This window comes from Dromaius novaehollandiae, chromosome 10, assembly GCF_036370855.1.
Source record: "Dromaius novaehollandiae isolate bDroNov1 chromosome 10, bDroNov1.hap1, whole genome shotgun sequence".
Classification (NCBI taxonomy): domain Eukaryota; kingdom Metazoa; phylum Chordata; class Aves; order Casuariiformes; family Dromaiidae; genus Dromaius; species Dromaius novaehollandiae.
Genome location: NC_088107.1, coordinates 15,653,239 through 15,679,197, shown reverse-complemented (window position 1 = coordinate 15,679,197; position 25,959 = coordinate 15,653,239). Strand labels below are relative to the sequence as shown.

At 40.4% G+C, this 25,959-nt stretch overlaps 1 protein-coding gene across 5 annotated transcripts in view; it reads left to right on the top strand.

Moving 5' to 3' along the window:
• The window catches only part of RAB27A (RAB27A, member RAS oncogene family), a 38,104-nt gene extending 14,706 nt beyond the window's left edge, over positions 1-23,398 (top strand). For 2 of the 5 annotated variants that reach the window (XM_064517390.1, XM_026104745.2), the window contains 5 exons: positions 13,063-13,235; positions 15,045-15,130; positions 15,898-16,001; positions 16,624-16,747; positions 20,961-23,398. In XM_064517390.1, coding sequence (XP_064373460.1) covers positions 13,083-13,235; positions 15,045-15,130; positions 15,898-16,001; positions 16,624-16,747; positions 20,961-21,159 — 666 coding nt within the window. In that variant the 5' untranslated portion in view covers positions 13,063-13,082 and the 3' untranslated portion in view covers positions 21,160-23,398. Of the gene's footprint in view, positions 1-3,682; positions 3,791-8,183; positions 8,411-13,062; positions 13,236-15,044; positions 15,131-15,897; positions 16,002-16,623; positions 16,748-20,960 lie in introns of those variants that run through there. The other 3 variants (XM_064517391.1, XM_026104746.2, XM_064517389.1) reach the window with 3 other exon arrangements.
• Positions 23,399-25,959: the final 2,561 nt, after the last annotated feature.

Here is a 25,959-nt window from a genome sequence, read left to right as displayed (position 1 = left end):
AAAGCAGCCTAAGTAATTAAGCCTGGTAAAAACAAACTAGGAAACTAATTCAGTTAGGAATTTGTTAATCCTGAAAATAAGAAGGTTTTCAAAGAGAAATTGTAAATTTTGTGCCTATTTTTTTTAAAGTAATTGAAAAAAGACAATCAACAAAAGTTCTGAAACTATGCAGAATTTAACAATGAAATGAAAACATCCTGCAAGCAGTTCACGGAAGACGACGACCTGGAACAGGTCCCAGGAGAATCAAGGAAATGAGCTCCAGTCAAAGGGAAGTAGAAATAAATTTTTAAGGAGAAAAACTTAGGGTAACTTTCCTTTGGTCTAAAATGTTTGGCTTCCTAACCAGGAAATAATTTAGCTCCTGCTTCTGAATTTTGTGAAGGAAGTGTGTCATAGGAATAAAGTCTCTTTACAGAAATTCAATTTTGATACTGTATGGTGCAACTGCTGACATAAATAGGAGCAGAGCTGGGACCTCTGAGTTGGGAATTCTCTGGGAGTGAGTCTCGGGAGGTGTATGTTAGCATAGCTCCACTCAAATCCGTGGGGCTGTACTGATTAATGCTAACTGAGATTTTCTTTTTCACTTACTGGAGTTGTTTTTATTGGAATTTCACTACTAGATATTTATTTCCTTCTATAGGAAATCATATGCACTGATTTGAAGTTAAACCAAACACCGCAAACTAAAGCCAGTGTTTTGTTAGAAGATGAAACAGCACTGCCTGCTTTAGTAGTCTTTCGAAATAGAAACTTTGCTGAGCGGTGCATTGCATGCTCCCAGCTTCTCGTGACTTGTAGATAGAAATCTGTAGCTGAAGAGATTTTTTTCATACCTACTTGCCCTTTATATCCTATGTTTCATTTTAGAGGTTTGATGCCTTTCTCAGTCATAATGTAGAATATGAGAGTTACTAATAAATCACTGTGTGAGGTTAGGTTGTTACAGTGAACTTGAGATTTTCTGACCCTTACTACTGAATTTCTTACTTGCTGTTCAGTTAGGAAAGCAGACTGAATCCACTGTGGTGTGAAAACTGCATATGAGATTCTTTGATACACTTTTTTTATATAGGGGACTGCTGTGATCAGTTAGAGAAGTCTGATGACTGATAGTTTGTTTTCTTAGAATAACTTTGTATATTTTTTCTGAAACACAGGTTATAGAGGTGCACTCTTGAGCTGTAAGCTCACTGTTGCTAAGCTGTTGCTTAGCTATAGCAGAAACATTCTGCAAAATAATTTTAATTGAAGGTTTGTGAGGGAGAGGTAGGAAATTTCCTGTTATTGTATGCCAAATCTCTTTGTAAAAACAAAACTTATGGTAACTGTATGTTTGCATAAAATTTTAAGAAAGAATTCCCTAGGAAGGTATCTACAGCATGAAAAACCCTGGCAACGGCTGCCAGCTTTCAGCCAGGGTGCTGTTCTGCAGCCCCCTTGGTGCCCGCAAGCCGAGAATAACTGGAACCAATAATGCAGACGAAGGGTGGCCCCAGACTTGTGGTTCTCTTTGCTTTCTTTGCAAGGCTCATGCGTACGCCCATGAGAAGGATTAGCGTAAGAACTCCCGGTTTGCTGTGCTGAGTATCTGAAATGTCTTTGCTGTGTATCAAGGTTGAATTCTAATTCACGTTAGAATATGGGATTCTGATCAGAGTAGCAAGATGAATAGTGTGGGCAACTTGGGCTGAGAAACAACAGGCTTTTTGAATGGAAGCTTTGTGTTGTGCTGTTCAGCCCACTTAATCGGTGCTTCTTTTGAATTCCGCCTTCCTCGAGGCTCTAGAAAAGAAGCCGTGCTAGGATATGGGTTGAGGCAAACATTTTGCCGAAAGACTGTCTAAACATTTTGGCAGACTGCAGACCCTCAATAGAAAGCCTAGACAGTGTTAATGCCTGTCGTGGTTCTGCAACTGTGCAAGTAAAAGGTTTCGTGACTTGTCGAAGGAGCGGGCTGACTTTAAATTCTTACGAAAAAGTATACTGTAGTTCTAGCTTTGCTTTGTGAGAACAGACTGAGTGACACCTTTGAGCTGCAAACAGTGCTCCAAAGATGACTCTGTCCTGCTGTGACAGATGAAGACTTCTGCTTTTCTGTTGCATGTTAATAATTCCTCAAAGAGAAAAGTAGGTGCCTATTGACTATAGCCTGTGTCTGTTTCAGGCAGAAATGGTGTTTTATTACGGAGCAAGCAAATTATACCCAGAGGATGCTCAGTAAATTATTTCTAAACTTCTTATAGTGTTTACGAAACATGAAAGCATCATGCATGCTAATTGGTTTCCAGACATACGTTTGCTAAAAACACTGGCTGAAAAGACATCTCTGAGACAGTGGCTGTTACAGACCCTGAATTCAGGGGTTCAGGCCCTTCTTGAGACCCTTTGAGAGTAGATTATTCAAATAACAGGCCCACTTCTCCATTTCTTTGAAGCCAGTCTGCAAGGCTCTGACTGTGTCCACATTGTGGTGGTTGCCAGCGAGCTCAGCTTCTGCAGGACTGCTGCTGTCGAGAGCCTGTGATTTGTCAAAGTTTGGCAAAAGTGGATGCTTGCTGGGAGCCTCAGTTTTATTGGTGTGACCACCTCCTTCCATCCCCATCCACATGCACCCGTTCCCTGGTTTGCATCCCTGTCCCTCTTACTTCAAGTCTGATCATATTGGATTCTAGATTAAGGAATAGGAAGAACAGACTTTCTAGTTAGTAGAGAGGGTATTTCTCAACTGGCAGTTTCCCTTATTTTCCCACAGATATTTCTAAACTTATTTTGCCTTTTTTGCTGGATCAATTTAAGAAGCCTTTCTGATTGACTATTTCCACAAATAACTTCTTAGTATTCCTAATGTCATATCCAATATTCATAAATAATACAGATTTTCCAGCTCATCACAAATGGATATTGATTAGTTGCTCAGTCAATAACTTTGATAGCCTGTAAGTTTTCTGAGGAAAAGACTGTCAGCATGAGACAGGACCCTTTCGCTTGTGGCTGGAAGCATGACTTGAGCCGTCAGTTGTGCTCCAGAAGGGTTAGAGTGCCTGGCAGTGAGCTGTTTTCCTGTTATTTGGCAGGTGTAGACAGATTAACTACTGGTGGACTTAAAAATCTTTGGACACTTCTGTGTCATCTAAGCAATGAGAAAATTGTGAAGCCACCAAGAAATGAATAGCCAGACCAGAATGCAGGAAATGCTCTATACTGCTTCCTCCCACCCCACTCTCCACCCCTCAGTCGTTGAACTAAATCCAACAACTTGCTCCAAAAATAAGGGCATATTGTAACATTGTAGAAAAAGCAATAATGCTAAGGAATAGTAGCAGCTGGCAAAAAGCAAAGTAACTTTTGTTGCATCTTCCAATCAAAAAACTCGGGTAGCAAGGAGCAGAGTTTACCTCCTATAAAAAAACAAGAGAAACAAGTATTTCCAAATCCAAAGGATAAGAAAAGTGGATTAAATTCTGCACTGAAATTCTTTCCTGCCCCACCTCTTTCAAATGTTTACTCACAGCTTGTTCAGTGAATTATGCAGTTTTGTTTTACGGTCCAGTTTGTATCATATTTGTGTGGATTTCAGATTTATGTAGCAGTGATTAGTAGGTATCTTTGGGCTGTCCGTTGCCGACCTTCCCCATAGACTCTTAATGACCTAATCATGATACTTTATCTCTGCCAGATCGTTTCCCTCTAAGGCAGCATGCATCCTGTAGCCTTGATGAGCTTGGCAGTGTGGCCTTTTGGAGAGACATTATCTGTATTCTGGATATCCGTCTTCCAAAACAAGGTAAAAGACAGCTGAGAACTTTCCTGCCCTGGAGGACTGAAACTATATATACATTTTTAAAGAATATTTTCCTCTGGCTGTTTATGGAGTGTGTGCTTTAAGGGACATAAACAAAGAACCTGGCCTTACTAATGTGTATGGCAGTCTACTGAATCGTCCACAGAGGCTGAGCATAAAATCTAATGCTTTTTTTAGCATGAGTACATGTACATGTGTTCTCTGAAATATCACTACTCTCATATTCTAACTGTGCATGTGAAAAGCTGTTTTCTTTTTCAGTTTTTAGATTTTTACCTTTTCCTATCCCCTGTACTCTGCCTTCTCATTTGTCTGCTTATTCCAGCTATCTGCTGGAGATTTTTATCTCCAGGAAAACCCAATCGATGCTTAAAGACATACTCAGTTCCCATAATGCTGTGTGATTCTTAATATCTTCTTTACCTTTCAGTGGCTGTTTCTGATGGCTGCGATAGGAGTACACCCTTTTTCCTTACTCTCGTGGAGCCCTGTCGGCTTGCTGAATGGGTGGGTGGGTGGGCAATCTTCTGGATATTTCCCTGCTTTCGTGCATATGAGTAGCTCTGTGGGTGAAATCCTGGCGACTCCCGTGTTGCAGGCTGGGGTACGTGGAGCTCTGTGGGGCAGTGGATGTGGTCATCCTGTACGGCCTGACCTCCCCTTGGAGAGGGAGCTCACCAGCATGAGATTTGCTGAGAGTTTTAGGCCGTGAGCTGTAATGAGGCCAAGAGGTATCAGTGTATTCCAGGAAATCTGTGTCAGTCTGACGATCAGACACGGTATCTTTGAGACCGTTTGGCCACATTGAAACTGCAAACCTCTGTGATACTCTTAATTTCCTCTTGTAACCTTCTGGCCTTTTTTTTCCACCAGCACATTTGTATAAACTGCACTTCTGCTCTTGTTGCTCTTGGAGACTATATACTTTTCTCACCTCTCAGCCAGGCTCATCAAGTTGAAAGGGTTGGAAATTATGTGTAAGTCTATGATGACTATGTCACTCTAGTATTATCAAGAGCAAATACAGTGTTGTGTTGTGATGTGCTGCACATATTAAGTTTAGGTTGGAGGTAAACCGTGAGCTGGGTCCTTCCTGAAGCAGTTAGAACTGGCAAATTAAGGAAAGATGTCTGGCATCACTTGGAATTTCACGTTTATAAGTTAGTGAAAAGTGTGGCATGATAACTTGTGATGCATTACCACTCTGTGACTTTAAAAGAGGAACAGCTGAATGGTTGAGGAAAGGGTAAGCAGTGTGGAGCTGTTTCAAAATGTTCTTTGCTTTCTCTACTCTGGCGTTTACTCGTGTGCGTGACCATTGCTTCACTGCTAGAACCTGAAAGCAACTGCTGATGGGGATTCAGAGAGGTAACCTGGGAGGCAGAAGCTCTTGTTCTCTCGAAAGACACAGCTCTTCTCAAAGAGTTTAACTGTTTTTGCTAGATACATTTGCAAATCCTTATTTAGCTACAGTCTTTTCTTACCATGAGGCACTGTAAATTTTAAAGAAAAACTGATGTAGGAGATTTTGCTGTGTTTGTGCAAAGGTTGAAATTGCACAGAGATACTTCAGTGTGGATGATGTTGAGAGTATCCCCTGCAACATTCCTGCTTTTATTTTCTAATTTTTTCCAGTTACATCCTGCCTTTCATTCCTGTATGTAACTCTGAGCCCTCCTATACAGAAATTCAACCTCCTTTTCTTTGATTTGGTTATGCTGAAATGCAAAAGTAGTCGCAAAACTAACTGTTGTTTCCTTTCCTGGCTTCTCCATTCCTAGTTTCCACTCACTTTCTGGAAATGAAATCCAGAATCTGTTGTTTTCCTGGCTGCCCTGTTGTGCAAGGCAGAACTTCCTCACCACATCTGCAAACCTGTTGCTTAACTTACCCCTTCTGAGCCCCCCTTTCTGGTTGGGAGATCATGGTTTTGTGTCTGGCATCTCTTGTTGCTTTGTGTGCCTGTCAATTCTTGTTCTTCCTATGCAGAATTCTGCCCTTCCAGCAATGCTGACAATGTCGTAGAGCATCTTCGGTTGAGATAGAAGTGACATCAGCGTTTGCAAGCTAAAGCTTTGCAACTCATCTTTTGCACGCATTTTTGCAGAATCCTATATGCGCCTTGAGCACCCTCGAAATCACTTGGATCCTTCCGATAAAGAGACAATCATAGACATTGATGCTCTAATTCCTTGTAATTCCTTTATAGTTGAAGCTAAAAAGGGCATGACAGTGAAATGTCAAGTAAAGCTAAAGCAATTGAGAGTAACAAAAAGATAAATGAAGTAAATGAATCTCTTCCTCTCATTTATGAGAGGAAAGCATATTTTCCTTCCTGTTATTTATATTACAGAGAAGTTCCAGAAAATGTCATTTTCGCCAAAATTAAAGCAAGCCAAGTCATATGTTTTCCTAAGAAAAAAATAATAGAGCTCAGAATATTTCAGTACTGTAAAGTGCTTATTTATTAACTTTCTTCCCCCAGCATAATAGTTACTTGATTAAAAAAAAAAATTGTCATAATTTGTTTTGTGTCACTTTGCATGTATCTGGCAGCTTTTAGCCAAAGGCAGTTTTTATAAAGTGTTGGCAAGGAACAGCGTTTAGCTCCCCGTTCCTTGTTTACAACAGAGCTGGCAAATGTCTGACGCTGGCCAGTGCTGCAGGCGCTGAGGTGCCGCTGCTGCCGCAGAGCGGGGCGAGGCCGTTTGCCGTGCCTGGGCTGCGCGGGCAGGGACGCGGTCGCTGCCGCGGGGTGGGAGTGCTGGTGCGCCGGGGTGCCGAACGGCTCCCCTTGCCGGCCGGGGCACCTCCTCTGGGCTTCTGCTGCGACACATCAGGCGACGTGTGAAACAGCTGTCGAAGTTAGCTCATTAAGCCTGCCCAGCACCCAGGTGAGAAGCTTTTTTTAGTATGAATTTACTGGCACTCACGGAACGCTCAAACCTGTACAACTGCATTATTGCCCTGTGCCTGCTCTCACACATTGCCTACTGAGACCTGCAGTATTGTCCTCTTCTGTCTGCGTGGGGCTTGGTCTCCTTTCCTCCAATACATGTCAACTCCTCCATGCTGACCAGGAAGCCTTAGCTGCTGTTTTAAGAATATAGCCGTATTTGGGAAAACCTTCATTTTCAAAGCATTTGTTTGGACTTTTTTTCATGGTATATTTACAGTTATGGTTCCATCATATATGAATACAGTGGAAGTTTTTAAAGTAGACTGAGGCTCTTTCTCCTATCACATGCTACTCTTGTTATGATGGATCCCTAAGAATATATCCCTTTTCTTCACTATGCTCATGCCTTTTTTGGTAGGTTTTTCTGCATCGCGTGGAGAACGTGCAGACTTTGCTATAGCGTGGCTCCTACCTCCAGGACATAGCCCAGTTCATTTCCCTCTATTCCAGTGGGGTCGAGACTTTCCTGAGCAGAGAAGGCAAGGCCAAGACATGACTCATCTTTCTTTGTCTGTAACATCTACTTCAAAACAGTGACACTTGCAGAAGATGGAGACTATTAAAGTTAACTGTAACCCATAAAAGAGTCTCCCCCCTTCCCAGAAGAAAAATGTGGTGAAATTCTGTGATATCTTAAAATGTGAATTAATTATAGGCCTAATCTGTGTTATTTGGCAAATTCTAATTATTTTGTGCGTTTATCGTTGCCTCTGTATAATATATCATACTACTTAGAAAATAACTTTGGCTGTGCTGAAGATCTAGGATGCTAGGGTGGTGTCTGAGATGTATAAATAGTCGCCCTCATTTGGCATGAGGGGACTGAGTGGGTTGAGTCAGATGGTTTCATTGTAATATTTTCATACAGAATAGTGGTTTTGCTCTTGGAGGGCTTGGTGGAGTGGTGCGGAAGGGACCCAAAAAGAGATGTTGCCTTGGTTTCTACCTTCTGTCTAAAATGGTCTTGTTTAAATATATATTGCTTCTCTATGAAATGGGGTGGTGTTGCAGGTGTGGTCTGAAGTGAGTCAGATTTAATTCCTCTACATTCCAGACTTTGCAGAGGGATAGTTTTTCTGTTGTTTTCTTTAGAAATCTGTGGTAAAGCTGACTTTCATTGAGGTAACAAAGGGGCAGCAAGGGATGCTCAGACCTCTGTACAAGGCAGAAAGATAAAACCCAGCAGTTCGCGTTAGAGGTTGCTGTCATCCTCTCACCCTAGAGAAAAAGACGTAAAGCTATGAACAGAACTGAGCAGTTGTGATCCATATACTGCATCGTTAATACAAGGACACTGCTTCTAACAAGAAATGTTCCTGCACAAAAATGTTTTATGGCTTGTGGCAAGTTTAGCAGATATTTTGTGTCTGCTTCTAGGTAGGTCATGCATAAATCTGAAATGCTGTTTGCCTTTAGGAATAAATGGGACATGTGAACTGTGTAATTGCTTCCCAGCTGTACTGTGAAGCAGCACCCTCCGTAGACATGAGGCACACCTCCTATCTCCGAGCACCCATCAGCATGAACGCAAACAGGCGACACGTAAGCTTGGCGGCTGTGCGCTGAGCAGGTGGTGCTGCAAAAGTGCTCCTACTAGCAGTAGTGCCTCCAATTAGCCCTAACTACTCCTTTAGCAGTTTGGGGTAAGTGGTGTACTTTATTTTAAATTGATGTGTTTGAGGACTGTCTGATTAAGAGCATGTACAGATTTCCTGCATTTTTCACTGTGTATGTCTGTGCAAATTTTCATTTGTAGATCAATGCTTATTTTTGCTTATGTTTTCCTAGATTATTACTTTGTGCCTTCATTCTCCCTCCGTTTTCTTCCCTCCTCCAGCTGTGTAATGACATGGGAGTTGCATGTTTTGTTCCAGGCCTTTTGTTCGGAGAGTGTATTCCCTGTCCTGTCCTGCACAGGAGAAATCCTGCATGCCAGGCGAATATCCTCAGTTTATCCAGGAACAATGCTGCCATAGTCCCAAGTGTTTTATCGCATGGTAGAATTGCGATACTTATGTTCTGGAGGCGAAAATATGAGCTGGTAACACTGATGCCCATTAACGTGAAACTCCCTGGGACTGGGAACTGCGCTGAACAGGAGCAGTGCTTGCTTTGCAGAGCATCCCTTCTGGCGAGGTAGCGTGGTCTGGACGTGTGTGGGGAGAGGTCCATGGGGACGGTTGTGCCAGCACAGATTAAGTGATGGCTGTAAAGGTCCCCTCAGCAATGTGAAAGGCCAGTGGTACTTGTTCATAGTCCCTGACCATCTGCGTGTGAGGCTACGTGCAATGCTGGAGTTGAAAGGGATGCGAGGGGGCGGTGGGGGGTTACAGAAGTAGAAACCCTGGAGGGCTTGCTGTGGAGTCTAAACTATTTCCAGGTTTTTTTCAGCTGAGGAGTTGTTTCTCTTAAAAATAATTTTGGGAAATGGTCATTCTACAAAGATTTCAGAAGTTTTTTTTTCCTCTTTGTAGACCTGATAAATTCTAATTATATCACCCCCTTTCTCTGATTCTTCCTTTTCCCCATTCTTCTGATACAAGAGTTATAGAAATGTGGATGGAAAGACAAGAAAAAAATGGGATGAGTTTATAGTAGCAGGTCCATGACTTGGTTAAATAGCTTTCAGTTACTTGATGAAGAGCAGAGAGGGCCTGTATTTTAAAATACACAGGTCTCCCTCACATGATATATACAAACACAGAGTATGACAGAGGTGAGTGGCAGCTGCCACTTTATAAGGACTACATAAGCAGTGGTGAGCAGAGAATTTTGACCAAGGAAACAGGTAACTGCCAAATAGTAGAGGCTTGATGAATTTAAGTGTCTTAACATTTTTGAAGTTTTTAAAGTTGAATTGCAAGATGGTGAGCTTGTCTAATTAGAAAGATGTATAACTGGTCTGATCCTTTGAGCTAGTAATTACAGAGACAGGATAAAATCCTGCCTGTTGTCTTCTGTTGAGTTCAGGGAGGTAGGTGTTTCAAAACAGTGGCTTAGATCATGCAGCTGCCTTCCTTTTCGATTCTGTTATGTCTGTTCTTTTGTGAATGCGCATGTAAATATGCTGTGAAAGCATAGCCATATGTAATAACAAATTAGATTAAAGAAAACTAAATAAACAGCATGTGGAATACTGGAAATTTTAATATTTCTTTTAAACACTCCTTAGCATTTTTGCTATGAATATACTTTTGCTGTGAATACATTCTTTTTTCCATAGCGGAGAGCTGGATGTGTCTGGTCCCTAGGACTGCAAGTCTTGGAAACAGAGGGTGGAGATCACTTTTTAAATATTTGTACAGGGAGGAGGACAAGGCTTGAAAGTGCTGTGAAAATAATTCTTTACATGTCTCCAAGGATAGGTTAGCCGTGCAGGGTTTCACAAGAACCACACCCTGGAGGTATCTGAATAATAGATTGACATTATGGGGTGCAGTGAAAGGTGTGGGCATTTCAAAAGCCAAAGGAAAGAACTTCCTTCTCAAGATCACCACTGAGAACACGGTTTTGTGCATCTGCTGTGAAGGGCTCCTAGTCCACTACCAGTCATTTGCAAATTGTATTTGTTACCAGCCATATGGAGAATTGAGCTTAAAGTAGTCCTCATGGTGTGGCATGTTTATACAAAGAGATACTCTACAAATCTGATAATCAGTAATGTCTTTAGGGTGTTCCCCACCCCCCCATGCCTAACCAAAGGTTTTCACCCCGCTCTGGTCAGCAGAGGGATGCTGAGGTTTTACCGAAACTCTTAACACACCTGAACCAGAAGGGCTTCTGCGTCTCCAAGTGTGCTGTAAATACTGATACTGCTCCATAAGGTCCTGAACAGGGTGCAAGATAAATTAGCTTTCTTATAACATAAATTAGTTTACAGTGATCAGGTGGCACTGTCATTGCTATCTTATCAGAAGTATGTTCTGTATGCCTACTGTTAGCTAACAAAATACTAGGAAGACGAGGCAAATACTTCTGTCTGAGGGCAATAGCATATTAAAAACCAAGATGCTAGCCTGTCTTTGCATAAAATACTGGTTGTAAGATTTGCCTTTTTAAGCAATAATTAATATAGGGATATCGAAGCTAAAATAACATGAACTTGAATAGAGGGGCCCTATATTTTACACAGCCCTTTACTCTTGGCAGAACATCTGAGGGCAAAAGGAACACTGTGTAAGAGGCGGAAGTCTAAACCAAATCTAATCTTTAATAAAAATCCTCATGTTTGCTTTTTAAAACATGTTTCCCTTCTAATGCGTTTCAATGAAAAGAGGCTTTGTAGAGCTGCAAGGTAGATGATCTGAATTTTTTTTTAAATCCTCTCCCTTCTTGAGGAAGAAAAGAAAATACTTTTGCTGGTATGCGTGAATGTATTAGATCAATGAGGGCTTTTTGTTTCTGTTAAAAATGTTCTTACGTCAGCGTGTCGCTCTCTGTTCCACTTACTCACTGGCATATACCACTCTTGCAGACCTAGATGGTGAGCGCAGACCTGCAGTTTTTGTGTACTTACATAAAAACGTCACTGTTAATGATTACTGCATTTTTTTCCCAATCTTTTACTGTTTTACAACTTTACTGTTGCAAAACATTATATTGAAATGGAACAGTGGAACGCGAATTAGCTGCCTGTGGCTTGGTAGTGAGGGTGAACTCTGCCAGCTAATACTCGGTAAGCCCTATTCCTGCAAGGTGTCACTGTGGTGGATGGCATAACGTAAAATACGCTTTGACTGGCAGAAGGCAGATTTCAAGGTTGGAAATGGCAGTAAGGTGTCAAATGCCTTCCACTGACTCTTCAGCTGGAGAACATCGTGGTAAAACCTGACCGTTGTCTTCACTGGATCGTGGTTAGTCCAGTAATGGCTAAGTCAACTAATCACAGAGCAGAACTGGCATAAAGTCAAGGCTTTAAAGATAATTCTGACTTCAGTTTAATGGTGGTGATTGACACCCACATACTTGAGATACGGAGTTTGTTCCAAACCTCAAGCTGTGAATTGATATTCAAGAAATGAATTGGTGTTTTGCCATTGATGCAAGCTGCTGCTGTGTATGACCTGAAACGAATAGTTTTATCTAGTTCAAGCTACAAGCAGTTCTAATAATACCTATTTACACTTGAAACAGAAAATCTTACTTTGTCTTTAATTTCACCATCTATTTTTTTTGTATATTTTGGTACTTATTTCCCTCCTTTAAAAGAGGCAGTCTTATGCCAGATTTCTGCTGCTTTTAGAGTGGTTATTTTAGGCTTCTCTTTTTGCATTCATTTCTTTGAAAACAACATAAGGCAGCTCACTACTGTTTGTTTTGGGGGAAGTGAGGCTCAGTAGCTGCTCAACGGGAAAGTACCAGTGCACTTGTATCGGTCTTTCTAGTGTACATTAAAATGTCCAGGGATTGTGTTGTAAATTCTAGCTAGTTACTGCACTTCGATCAGAGTGTATCTTACAAGTGATTATTGTTTCAATGGAGCAAAAAGAATAAAGAGAAATGTCTTAAATGTGTATAGGCCATGGAAAAATGTGTGTTATTTAGTGACGTTTAGGTATGAAGACTTAGTTTAAATGATTTGCTACTGCCAGGAATAAAACTTTTAAAATTTGAAAATTGTATTCTTGTTTCATTAAAAACTAAAAGAAAATTTTGCTTGGTTATTTTTCCTCCTGGCATAAAAAGACTTTTTTTGACATTGAAAGATAGCTATTAATAGAAAATGATTATCATACAGAAGAAGACATGAACCAACTTTAGTTAAAGTACTTTGAGAGCCTCTTGTTGTGTTTTCACAGAAAGTTCAGTAAATGTTTAATGTTTGAGGCAGTATGATGCCTTTTTATTTAAGTATCGTGGGGAGTCTGAATTATTCCTGCATGTTAAGAATCTCACAGTGAATGCAAGTTCAGAATTATATTGCTGATATGTTTAAAGTAGCTTCTTCCAGCTTCCACACAGATTAAAACAATTCTGCAGCTCATGCTACAGATATCTTGAATAGTTTTCTTTGACCTTGGTTTTTGGTATTTCTTGAAGAAGTTAAAATTGTGTTGCCTCCTCTTTGTAGTAAGAGGAGCGTTATAAAAAATAGATGATGTATTTTTCAGCTGGACTTTATGCTGATACCTGCCATAATTGAGAGTTTAATGTGAAACCAGTGTAAAAGAGTACAGAATTGGTCCCCCTCCTGGATTCTTTGTAGTTCAAATAGTGATTTGTATTTTAAACATGTGGCAAAAGATGCCTTAGCGCGGTTGTTGAATAACTCATGCTTTTTGCTTTGCTTCCTAAGGTGTCTCCTGAATCCTCACTATGTCTGATGGGGACTATGATTACCTCATCAAATTTCTAGCGCTTGGTGATTCTGGCGTAGGAAAGACCAGCCTTCTTTACCAGTACACAGATGGCAAATTTAATTCCAAATTTATCACAACGGTGGGCATTGACTTTCGGGAAAAGAGAGTGGTGAGTTTTCACACACAGTATGCTCATTGGAAATTATAGCTGTCTTTAGGTTCGTGATGGCTAGGTTTCATCTGAAAAAAATCTAACCTTGTGATGCTTGTGTGGAGGCATGCAATCCACAGTTACTGTGTAATTAATCTCCTGATAAGGAAATCAGTCTGCCCCCTAGCTCCACCACACTTAAAATAAGAAGAGCTGATTCTCAGCGACCTCTTGTTGCTCTTTAGCAAGTGCCGATGAGCACAGCTGCTTGGTGAGCTGTGCTCATGCTGCCCGGCGTGGCACTTCTGTCGGCGAACTCCCTGTGCAAGGACTGAGTGGGCTGAAGTTAGAATGGTTTTGCTCTGCGTGAACTGAAACGGTAGTGACCGAAGACTGCAATGTTAATTTTAAAACCATTTAAAAAAATGAGAATGAAATAGTATATCATGATATAAGGAGCTGATCTCGCTTCCTAAAAGGTTACCAGTACCAGAGAAAAATTGCGAAAAATAAAATAGAAAGGCTTTTTTAGCTCCAGAATTGTCATTAAATGCAAGGCAAATGCATTTCTGATATGAGGCCACAGAGCACTACATTATAACCAGTCGGATGCTGGTCCTTACTGCCCGAAGGAACGGAGGTGGCACCGTGCCCTTCCTTTCTCACGCAGCAGTGTCACGCACCTTTCAGTGCAGCCCGCTACGACTTCCCCAGCGTCCAGAAACCTGGACGGTGAAACGGGTGTTGTGTAAACTGGCTTTTGAAGGATGACATGCACCACAGTAGTGGTAATAAAATCCTAATAAATATCCTATAATATAACAATAATAATATAAATTGTATATATATATATTATATTACATATATAAATATTATATATTTTCATATATGATATATAAATAATAATACTATAAACATCCTAATTAATATCGTAATAAATAAATATCCTAATGAGATGCTGGTCACTTGAATAAGTTAGTATTCCTTTTGTGGGACAATAAATGTGGTGGGGTTACTTGATTAGTATATTTGGTAACTCAAAATAAGGATTATTTTTAGCAACCTGATTCACATTATCCACAAATTCAGCAAGCTTACATGTCCTTAAAGATATATTTGTATTTCCAGTAATCTAAGGTACAATGATAGTTCAAGGAAAAGAAGACAACCCAACCTGAAGTGTTCTATAATACATGAATATTGTTTTTATCTGATCCTTCCAAAGCCAACAGATGTCCTTATTTATGCTTTTGTGCTGAGTAAACTCTTCAGCATTTGTTATTAGCATCCAATTTCTGCTTTTATAAGCTAGGATATGATAAGATCTACCCTCAGCTCTTTTTCAGCAATCTTTTGGCAGTTAAGAAGAAATGTCATTATCTGTATCAGTATATTGTGTTTGCTAATGAGGTTCTGTTAGCCGTACAAATACATTGCCAGATTGCATGATCCGATTGTTGCTCTCTTATAATTACATTTTAATTTGAACAGGATACAAGATAATAGTAAAAAATAGAAAATTGAAATAAAGTAAACTTGCCTGAGGAAACTTAATGGCCATTCTGAATATCTGTTTGGAGTCCATGGTCTATTGGAAACTGTTTCTCCAGTTTCACTTTTCCTCTTGTTTTTAAATATTCAACTACATACATAATTAAAATGCAGCCCTATTACTAAGTCATGTAAAGCAGAATATTTGAGCTGTAGTTGGGCCTTGAGTCAGAAATGATAGTTTTGCTTCATTCCACAACTTTAAATATCAGGATTTTTTTGCTGTTCTATAGAGGCTGGATTGCTAACACTGTCTTGCAAACTTGTCTTTTGTAGGTCTATAGACCCAATGGGCCAGATGGCGTTAGTGGCAGAGGGCAGAGGATACATCTTCAGCTCTGGGATACTGCAGGGCAGGAAAGGTATGTTGTTTTTGTTTGTCTGTTTGTTTTTCTCTCTCTAGCAACTAAGGCGGTTTTCATGAAGCTACACAAACACACCGAAGTATATGAATTTTATTTATTGATTGTTGTATTTTAGTTGTCTGACTTGACGGATAAGTGCTCTTATTCTGATTTTAACAGTGACGGAAGTGGTTTCCCATGAGTACTCATAAAGTTACATCTGTGCTAAGTTAAAACATTAAAACTGTATTTCTTTTCTCTCTGTCTTTTGGAAACCTTCAGTTTACTTTTTGATGGCCAATTGATATAGATATTTTAAAACCTTTTATAATTATTGTTGTTATTGTGAATATCTTGAGGTCTTGGGAAAGTCAGACAGATGAAGTCAAGTCCAAGGATTCTTTTCTAGTTGTCTATTAGAAGACTAGTATCCTACCAGCTGATTGTCTTACAATCAAGAACTGATGTGTACAGTAACAAATTTCAGTGTTGTATGAACTCTACTTCTCTTCTAATTTCTTGATTAAGGTGTGCTTTACCATATGGGGCTTGATCTAAAGCTCTCAGGCTTGAGTGGAAGGTCTCCTTGACTTCCTGAGCCCTGGATCAGGCCACAGTAATGCTAGCAATTCATGTTAGCCAGTCCCCACATCAGCAGAAATAATTATGATGAATATTTTGTCCTAGTTAGAGTTTTAAGTTACCTCAGTTTTATAACTGTATACAGTTATATTTTTCAAATTAACTTATCAGATGTGCCAGCTAACTTCACTTCAATGGTCTAGGTTTCGTAGCCTGACAACAGCTTTCTTCAGAGATGCAATGGGGTTTCTTCTACTCTTTGATCTGACAAATGAGCAAAGCTTCCTCAACGTCAGAAACTGGATAAGTATGGCATTTTTTTTTTCTTGCTTACTTGCTTGCAGGGCTATGTTTGCGAATATGGAGGCCTTACTGAGAAATAGTTAGACCTAAAAATTCTGGTTTTTAAAGCTTTCTATGGAAAAAGAAAGTAAATGTCTCTTTCATAATTGCAATAACTGCTAGTGGTGGTTTCTAGTGCTTACCTGAAATTTAGCTTTGAATGTACATGAAAGCAAGTGGAGAAAACTTTGTATCCCTGACTGTGCTGTCATTCAGCAACTTAAGTCTGTGGAAAGCTTCCCAAACCCATGGCACATCAGGAGAGGGAAAGTATTCTTTCTCCCTTCTTAGCAGCTCACTGAAGATGCTTGGCGAGCATAACTCCTCAAGCTACAAATACACAGCTTCTGTGCTAATGTTATCAGGCTTCTGCTCCCCAGCTTGTTCACTGGGTGCATGACAGTGGATGTCCACCTGCTCTGTGGCTTCTCTGTGCAATAGGAAAAATCCTGCTAGGTAACAGAGAATACACTTGTTTTCTTTCTTTCTAAGAGTCATCTTCTTGAAGTTCTTGTGTCCCCTTAAGTGTACTGATGTTCTTAGTGAGAACAGCAAGACGTGAGCCTGATTTTTGCTGTTGCTGTTAGGTCAGCTACAAATGCATGCATATTGTGAAAACCCTGACATTGTATTATGTGGAAACAAGAGCGATCTGGAAGACCAAAGAATGGTGAAAGAAGAAGAGGCAAAGGAACTTGCAGAAAAATATGGGTAAGTAACTTCCTTCCAGTTATTCTTCTGTTTAAAACAAAATGAAATCTGCTCTCTGTAGTGCCACTTCTGTATACTGCAAGGTTATTGTGAGAATAAGCTTTTTAGAACACTTAACTGGCCTGTATAATATATTGTTTCTGTCAGAGGTCAATGTTTTCTGCTTTGCCTAAAAATACATACTTAATTTTGTAGTAATCTTGCATTGGAGATCAAGTAATCTTGCCTTGGTAGAAAACAAAGTAAATCATTTCACAAATGTTCTGGAAAAGAGGTGGAATTTAGCTGGGAAGGCAGATGAATAACAAAGGTCTAACTTGCTCTTGCCTGTGCTGAGGCTTTCTACAGGGCACAGAGAACCCATCTCTCTCAGATTTTTGAGGAAAACAAGAATAATATTAAGCAATGATATCCTAATTTACAATTTGAGTTTTATCACAAAAGTTTGTTGTACTGGCATGGCTGTTGAAACATGCTGCCTCAGTTTCTTTGAGAGCCTCTGGACTACTTGCAGGCATACAAAGAGTTTATTTTAGAGAATTGGGTTCCTACAAAAGAGTGATTCTGGTCCAGACCACAGTTCCCCATGTCCCTCCCCAAATTGTGTGTGGTGTGCTGTGCTACCCTTTCCCCTCCTTTCTCTTTCTTCTCAGCTGTTCAAATTTCCTTCAACTATTCAAGGAATTTTGCTGGGCCTGTACCTTAGCTGAGTTCTTAGTAGCTGCCCTCAAAAGGTACCCAGTCCTCAGCCGTGTTTTCCTGAAGACATCTAATTGCTGTCTTAATCTCTCCCTGGGAGTCCCCAAACTGAACATCAGCTGACCAGCTGAAGGAGATGGCAGCCTTGCTTTTCCCCATCCCTGCTGGCACTGGTCATGTGTCCCTAAAGGAACAGTGCCAAAGCTTTCTTCTGATGGGAGTCTTCTGATAGTAAATTCCATAAGACTCTTCTACCCTGTTAACTATTCCATGAGTCTCATCTCTGGACTATATTTGCATTCTAGTGAAGATCAGATGTGTATTTTTGAAGCAAGTCTTCTGAGCCATTTACGGTGGTTTGATGCACATCGTGGAGTAGCCTTGTTGCGTGCGAACTGGATTTCTTTTCAATTAAAAACTGAACCAGAAGATGTGTTTCAGCTGCTAATGTGCATTCAGTCCAGGGGATCGAAATAGCACTGGTCCAAAGACCTGCAAAACACCCATAAGGTGAACTTTGGGTCCTCGGCCCTAATTGGCTTGTTCTGCAGGCCTGGTCCTGGTCTGCCACACTATTTGCTATCACAGACGTAGTCACAAATCAGCTTTCCTTGACCTTGAAGAATCATTGCAGGGAGGCAAATCTGAAGCTAATCGTGTATTAGAGACAAATGGGTGTAGTGCAATATTACCTGCTTCCTTTTTCCTCCTCCTACCAAAATGCTTGTTTGAATTCCATATCACGCAGCCAACAGCAAGTGCATATGGTATTTTAACTGGCTGCTTATGAAGGAGCAAAAGCTTTTGGGATTGAACAGCAACAGGTGGTATGTAGCAATTTCTTACAGATTTGAAAGAGATCTTTCTGTATGTCACTTCACCTTCTGCAAAAAACAATTCGTGATACATTTATCACGGTGGCCGATAATGCCAACTTAGTTTAGGAACAGGGAACTAAAAGTCAAAGTTATAGATCACATCCAATCTGCAGGCAGTTACAGCGTTCTCTGCCCTGCGGAGATGAGACAGGATAGCTGCTACACTTTCCCAAATGCTGCTGGGAGAAAGCAAGATAAATCCTGCCACAGCAAACAGTCTGCTCATGACAGGAGTGCGTGATCCTGAATATCCTTTCTGTGGAAAGGCCTTGTACTAGTAGGTGACATATTTTGAAAATGTTCATAGGAGACGTAGATACTGAGACAGGAGTATAATATTTTTGACCACTCACTGGATGTTGCAAATTAGAGATAAGCAAGAAATACTTAAAATTATGAGGTGATTATTTCAGTCACTTGGGGAACAGCACTAAGGTAGCCGCGCCAGCACCACCCCGGGGGGAGCACTGAGCGCCGAGGGGCCAAGCCTGCAGACCAGCTATTAAAACACCCTGACCCTCAGCAGTAGTGGAAAGCGGTACTATATGTTTGACGCCGAGGTGCTCAGAAACTCTTGTTGTTAGCCAAGACCTAGGTGGGCTGAGCACTGTACAAACACAGGATAAACCTTTTAAACAGAGTTTACAGTTGAAACGGTATAGCGGCAGGGAGGATTGCAACCAGCACGACAGGAAGTGGTATCCCCACACGCCAGCCTGAGCTGTGTCGAGATCTTACAGAAGTCTTCTAGAAAGGCAAGGGTTTACAGGAGAGTTTGGAAGTCACAGGCTGGGAGCAGCTCCCAAGTACGAGGGGGCACGCTGGGGGAAAGCACGCTGGTGTTTGCCTGAAAATACTCGGTTGGGTCTGATACAACATGGGCCATAACTTAGTGTTAAAAGGGGCATGCTTGTAGGGAGCCTAAAATAATACGTGTGTGTCTCTGTAAAAATCCTTTAAAACAAGGGTCCTCAACTGGTTTAGGGTACAGTTTAAAGTACAACAGCAGGCATCTGCCCTTTCACTGTTATGCCAGAGTCAGAATTTTTTTCTGGCAGGAGTTAGAATTAAATTTAGTTAACCTAATGGTGCCCTTCGGGGCATGGCACTGTCTGCAGGCCCTTTGTCCTTAATAGGAACTGTTATTTATTGTCCATTGCTCCTGATACTGGTTACATTTGTTCATCCTGGCATTAGTGTACAGATAGAAACCCCCAGTATTTTCCTCCCCTTACTTCCTCTTCCTTCTCTTCTCTTTGACTCCATAGTTAACTCTTCCAACCTTATGCTTCAAAAAATAACGGAAAGAATATTCTGCATTCATCTACTGCTTATTACTGCTGCTTGGAGTTCTCGCCTCACATCTCTAGTCATCCTCCATCCAAGCAGTGACCAACTTCAAACTGGTGAATGTCAACGTCCACTAGGCTTTTTATTTGCTTATCACTCTATTCCTGTCTCTTTTGATGCTCTTGTGCCCTTCTCATCAACCTCCTTAAGCACGTAAGTGTCCACTGCAGATGATTATCCTCATCTTCCTATTCCTGTATCCCGCTTTTTTCTTCCAGTTTTTCCCCCTGTGACTTGTATTTTTGGTCATCCTTATTATCATCTTCCTTTACTCAGTCTTCCCTTTCCTTAAGCTTTTTTTCATTTGTACTAGCTTTGTTCATCTCCTTCTTTTATCTTGATAATGCTTTCACTTACCCTTCGTGTTCTTTCTTCTGTGTCCATTCACCCTGACAACCTCAACTCATATCTCTTGTCCACTCCCCTGGTTCTATTTTGTTTTCTCCTTTATCTGTCTTGCCAGTCATATCTGCTACTTTCCTATCTTGATAGGAATGGGGCATTCAGAGCAATGAAAAGAGAGGAGAAAATGTCTTGTATGCGTTCTCCATTTTAACGTGGATGCACTGCTTCCCCCAAAATCTGGATCCCTGATCAGCATGCCTGCCAACTTACTCATGTGTTTTTTCATGTTTGTCTGCAGTTATTTGCTATGGATGGGGGCATGTGAGAATTGGAGTGCTCGCTAGGGGAGGAGGGGTTGGTGAATTCAATGGAAGGAAGAATATCTTATCCCTAACTCTTCTATGCTGGAGATACACTTCTAAGGCAGTAATATTTGGCATCCGTTGGGGCCGTTGACACGCATTTTAAAACAAGCGTTGACCCAGTCCAGTGACACCTTTTGTAGTGATGGCAAGAGCATCACATTCGCTTCGCTTGCAGGAGAAGGTGCATACTAGCACTGCTGTCTTGCAATGGCGCTGTAGCTGATGCGGAGGTGGGTAAGGAGAACACTGATAGGCAGACAAGGCCGTGTAAAGTAATTGAATCTCTTGTGGGTGAGCAGAACTGGAAAAGCAGACTTCAGGAGCATAACTTTGGGAACTCATACCTACCAGTTCTCTCTAATGTAAAGTCATGCCTATCCTTCTGCCCCATCTACAGTGTGAGCCATTTCGTTTGTATTTCAGACCACTGAGCACTTAGTCCCTTTCTCCTCTGGAGTATCAGTAATAGCCTTTGTGTGTTTTCAAACTATGTGGCAGTAATCATGTATTGGTTTTGTTCCCGTGAATATAAACTGTATGATTTAAATTTGTGGTTTTTTTTTTCATCTTCTGCAGAATACCATATTTTGAAACCAGTGCAGCTAATGGGAGTAACGTAAGCAAAGCCATCGATACTCTGCTCGACCTCATCATGAAGCGCATGGAACGGTGTGTGGATAAATCCTGGATCCCAGAAGGGGTAGTGCGCTCCAATGGGCACAGCTCTACAGAACAGCTGAACGAGGAGCAAGAAAAAGGCAAATGTGGCTGTTAACTCAGTTACAACAATTGAATTTAATATGTATGCTAAGGTATAGTACAGTTGCAGCTTAACTGTTTAACCTGTGGACCAATAGCATCATATAGTTATATTATGAAGCTGTATTAATTCTTGGTGTTTCCTTTTGAATAACATTGGACATTGCTTGGAAGGTATGCAGTTTATTAGTGGATAAGACAGAGGTTTATCAGTTTGGTGTAACACTGGATACTCCCTGAAATCTCTTCTTTGGAGGGAAGAGAAGGAGGGAAGTTTTCATCACCAAACTTAGAAAAATTTCTCTCTATGGGCAATAGTAAAGGGTAGGCATCTGAATTGGATTCTCAGTTGCCATTTGAAGGCTCCACTGAATACACAGACTAAGCATTTAGATTAGATACTGTGACTGCTCCTCTAAGTCTCTACTAACAGTAAGTTTACCAACAGGGCTCTTGATTTTTGAACAGAACAGTTCTTGATTCTATTTGAACAGAAACGTTTCATCATTTTGTCAATAAGTAACAATGGTAAATAGCAAATCCTGCATTTTCCACAGAAGCATGCAAATAGTTTTTTTTTGTTCTTGCAAACCATCAGCTTCTAGTGGTGAAAGCTAAAAGAGAACTATTCTGTATGGAATAAAAAACTGTCTAGAGAAGCACAGCGGGTGCACATTTAAAGCAATTTGGGTATGTCATGAAATTGAACATTTAAACTACAACTGTACTATATAAAATATATCCAACATGTGTATGAGACCTCCTGGCATCATCTGAATTTCTAGAATATGCATATGCATATATTTATATGTAAATGGCATAAGTGTACATCTGTTGTTATGTTTCTTTTATATTACCACTCATGTTCTAACAGGAATGTAGGGCAACCTAGATGTCAGCAAAATTTCGTCAGAGCTAGTGCTTTGTGCTGAATTTGTTTTACCAAACACAAATTTGGAATGTTTCTTCAAGTTTGGATTGAGAATTGAATCATGATTGTCTTCTGTGAGACGTAGCTGTCTAAGATACCAGTTCTGTCTAAATCAGTATTTCTATAAATTCATAGTGCTCATTTTCTTGGTTATCATATATGACTTGTTCTTTTCCTTTAGGTTGTGTTTAATAGAGTTGCTTCCCCCCCCCCCTTTTTTTTCTTTTAGATCACATGAATGTCTATTTCGGTTTCAGTGGATGGTGTTACTCCTTGATCGTTTTTATTTATTCTTATGACAGCATAAGGAACAATCAGTATTTTTTTTTTCCAGACTGATTTGAGATGTGCCTACCAAACTGTTTTCTACCCTGGCAGAGTCTAAAGTATTGCCAATTAAAATCATAACATGCCAAACTGAGTCTTTTTACAGACTTTCCATAACTGTTTGTTTACAAAACTCCAAAGCTATTACTTCTTTAGAAATTATGTATTTATTTATTTAAATATTCTGTCTGGCTGGCTACTGCAAGTTCAGGCAAACATTGACATCAGTTGTCAACATGAATTGCAACATAACAAATTTTTTTGAAGGACCAAAAATGTTTACTAGAATAGGAGTTAATTATGAAATTGTATCTTTGATGTAGCCTCTGGTTATATTAGAAATACAAAAATAAGTGTTAAAACTTGGTTCTTAAAATATTTTAAAAGTAATGTATTTTTCTTTAACAAACACAACATGTAAATATTAGATTTTTATCAGAACATACACAGAATATTTGAAAGTGCAATATAATTTGACTGCTAAGATAGAGGTTAAAACAATTTATATTGAATAAATATAGTTTTTCTACTATACAATACCAAGAATCTAAAATGCCTGTGGACCGGAATTACTGTAGTTTAACTCAGAGTGCCTTTTGAAGTTACCATCATGTTTCTGACCAGTGGAGTATTAAACTCTACTGTGGGACACAACACATTTCAATGTACTTCAGTGTCTGAATTTCTTTTAAACTAACTCTTTGCTTTTCAGAGAGTTGCAATGGAACTTTGGCATACAGTAACTTTAACAGGAGTTCTTGTGTTTACAGCTCCATCCAGTTCCTGAAAACAGTAAGGATTATTGCAGCCAACTACTGAGCTAAGTGACTACTGAAAAGGTGTAAAAAATATTTCCTTTTGGATACCTACATTTAAATTGGATATTAAATACTGAAACTGTCATATTTTTGTCCTGCATATTATATGTAACTATTTACTGTATAAAGAGAGTCTACATAAAATTGCTTTGATGTAAAGCCATAAATCTTGTGGTACACTTCGGTCTGTTTTAATTATTTTGTGATAAAACTTTGCTCCCTTTTTAGCTTTCATAAGAAATCATGGTGAATGTTTACTGACTGTGAATTACAGTATCCTTACTAGTCTAGCACTGATTTAAAAAAAAAATCAGAGTTTCCATGTGATGAGAAACTTTATTTCAAGAGAAGTTTCCATGCTGTATCAGATGAAACTGTTAAGTTCTGTAATGGAGCAGAAAGTTTTCGAAAGCATTTACATTAAGATGCTTTGTCCCAGGATTTCTTGCCAGTATAAAATAGTTAAATATTCCTGATCTCAACTTTGTCTACATTTGTTGAACTGAATTGTAGCATTTCGCTTTGACTCAGTTCAATGTTAACCTGTGTAAATGCACTGTCTCTATGCCTTATGGCTTTTTTAGTTCAAATACTTGTAAGTTTTCTTCTGTGGCATGAGTATTCCTTGATGTTCCCCTCTGGCACTGACTGAGTCCCCCCCACAGTCCCATGGGGACTGATGCATCCTGGGTGATACCAGAAGGAGCCCAGCCCATAGAAGAAGATTGAGATTTCAAGCACAGTAGTGACTGCTGTGAGCACAGACAAATATCAAACAGATGGAAAACAAAATGAGGCTCAAGATTCTTCCTCCGCAGGAACACACTTGAAGGTGCCTCCTGTCCCCCGTTACTGAAGTGTACTTCTCTCATCCACCCCATATAATCCTGGCTTCTGCCTGGTGTGTTGGTGTTTCTGGACTAATTCTATCCTCAATTGTAGTAAAGTACTAAAATGGCTGGTACTTAACAGTCTTCTCAGTTAGCATTTCTGACCTGCTTTCCAAGACTTATGCAGCATCTCAAACTTGCTTTTTCTTGAATGAATGAACTTCATGGGAATAACAGAGGTGGCATGTAATTCTGATATCTTTTGCCAAGTGGGGAGTTACTTTTGCATTTGTAGGGTGTTTGGAAAGCTGCTAATGTGAGCACATAGCCTGTACAGAGTAATTAGAATCAAGCAATGCATTCTGTAAAATCTCCTATCACTTCTATAAAGTCAAGAAGCCCTACTTTTCAGACCAGCTGCTTTCATGAAGAGCCATGTAGGGGCCCAGATATGATATGATGTGCTGGAGGGCAGAGCTGCTGTTCAGAGGGTCCCTGACAGGCTGCAGAAATGAGCTAACCTGTACCTCGTGACATTTAACAAGGGCAAATGCAAAGTCCTGCATCTGGGGTGGAATAACCCCATGCAGGAGTACTGGCTGGGTGCTGACTGGCTGGAAAGCAATTTTTTTGAAAAGGCCACTGACATCAACTGCAACAAGCAACAGCAAAAGGCCATCAACAGCAAGTTGACCAGGAGCCAAAAGTGTGCCCCTGCGGCATCTGGAACAGTGTGTCCTGTTTTGGGCACCCCGGTATGAGAAAGACGTTGACATACTGGAGTGAGTCCAGCAGAGGCCACCACGGGCCTTAGGTGCTCAGCCTTAGGAAGAGAAGGCTAAGGGAGACTTTACTGCTGTCTTCGACTGTATAACGGGTGGCCGGGGGGGGGGATACTGAAGATGGAGCCAGACCCTTCTCAGAGGTGCACAGTAATAAGATAAGAGGCAACAGACAGAAGTTGGTACATGGGGAAAATCTGATTAGATATTAGGAAAATTTTTTTCACCATGCAGGTGGTCAGAGATTGGAACAGGAGCCCAGAGAGGCTGTGGAATCCACATAGATATTAAAAACTTGACTGGTCAGGGCAGAGCCCTGAGCAACCTGATGTAATTTGTCCTGCTTTGAGCAGAAGGTTGGTCTAGATGGCCTCCAGAAGTCCCTTCCAACCTACATGATTCTGTTCTCTATTGAACCCAAATCTGTAAGTGCATGTCTGTATGCAAGAGTTGCTGGCACACTTCCTATTGGGAAACCTAGAAAAGTACGTAAGGATTTGCAGATTAGAGCTTTGATACAAGTTTGATTGAGTTATTGTGTTATCTTGTGAAAAATACTTGCCAAAATAATCTGTGTTAAAAACCAAGCAAATGAGCCATTCATTTTGTGCAAAACCTCCTCTTCCAGGAAGGCTGTTTTCCAGCTGGAAACCTAATTCTGTCTGTGAATAACTGTTAAGGGAGTAAAGTCAAATACACTTTTTCCAATAATTAATCTAGACTTTGACTCCAGCAGTCTTCAGTCTACATTGCCTTGAACTTGGGAGTGAGCACTTTAAAACCTCAACCTAATGACTCTGTCTTGGGTATGTATTTGAAGGAGGTTAGCACCTTGGTATGAAAACTGTATTGAGGAAAAAAACCATCTAATTGCAAATGCTTGCCTTCCTATCCTATTTGTCTGCTGGAGGCATTGGTGGCAGAGTCTGTAATCTGCACTGCTTAAATCATAGAAGCCACCAAAGATCTCACAATATAATACTGTGGCAGAAGCAAGCTGTCTGTAGTGAAATAAATAAGCCCATGGGGAAAAAAAGTCATATGGGCAAGAAACTCAAACTAATCGGAGTGAAAGAGAAGAAGGCTTGTAATTGCATATGCCAAAGCACAGCTGTCCTAGACCTAAGT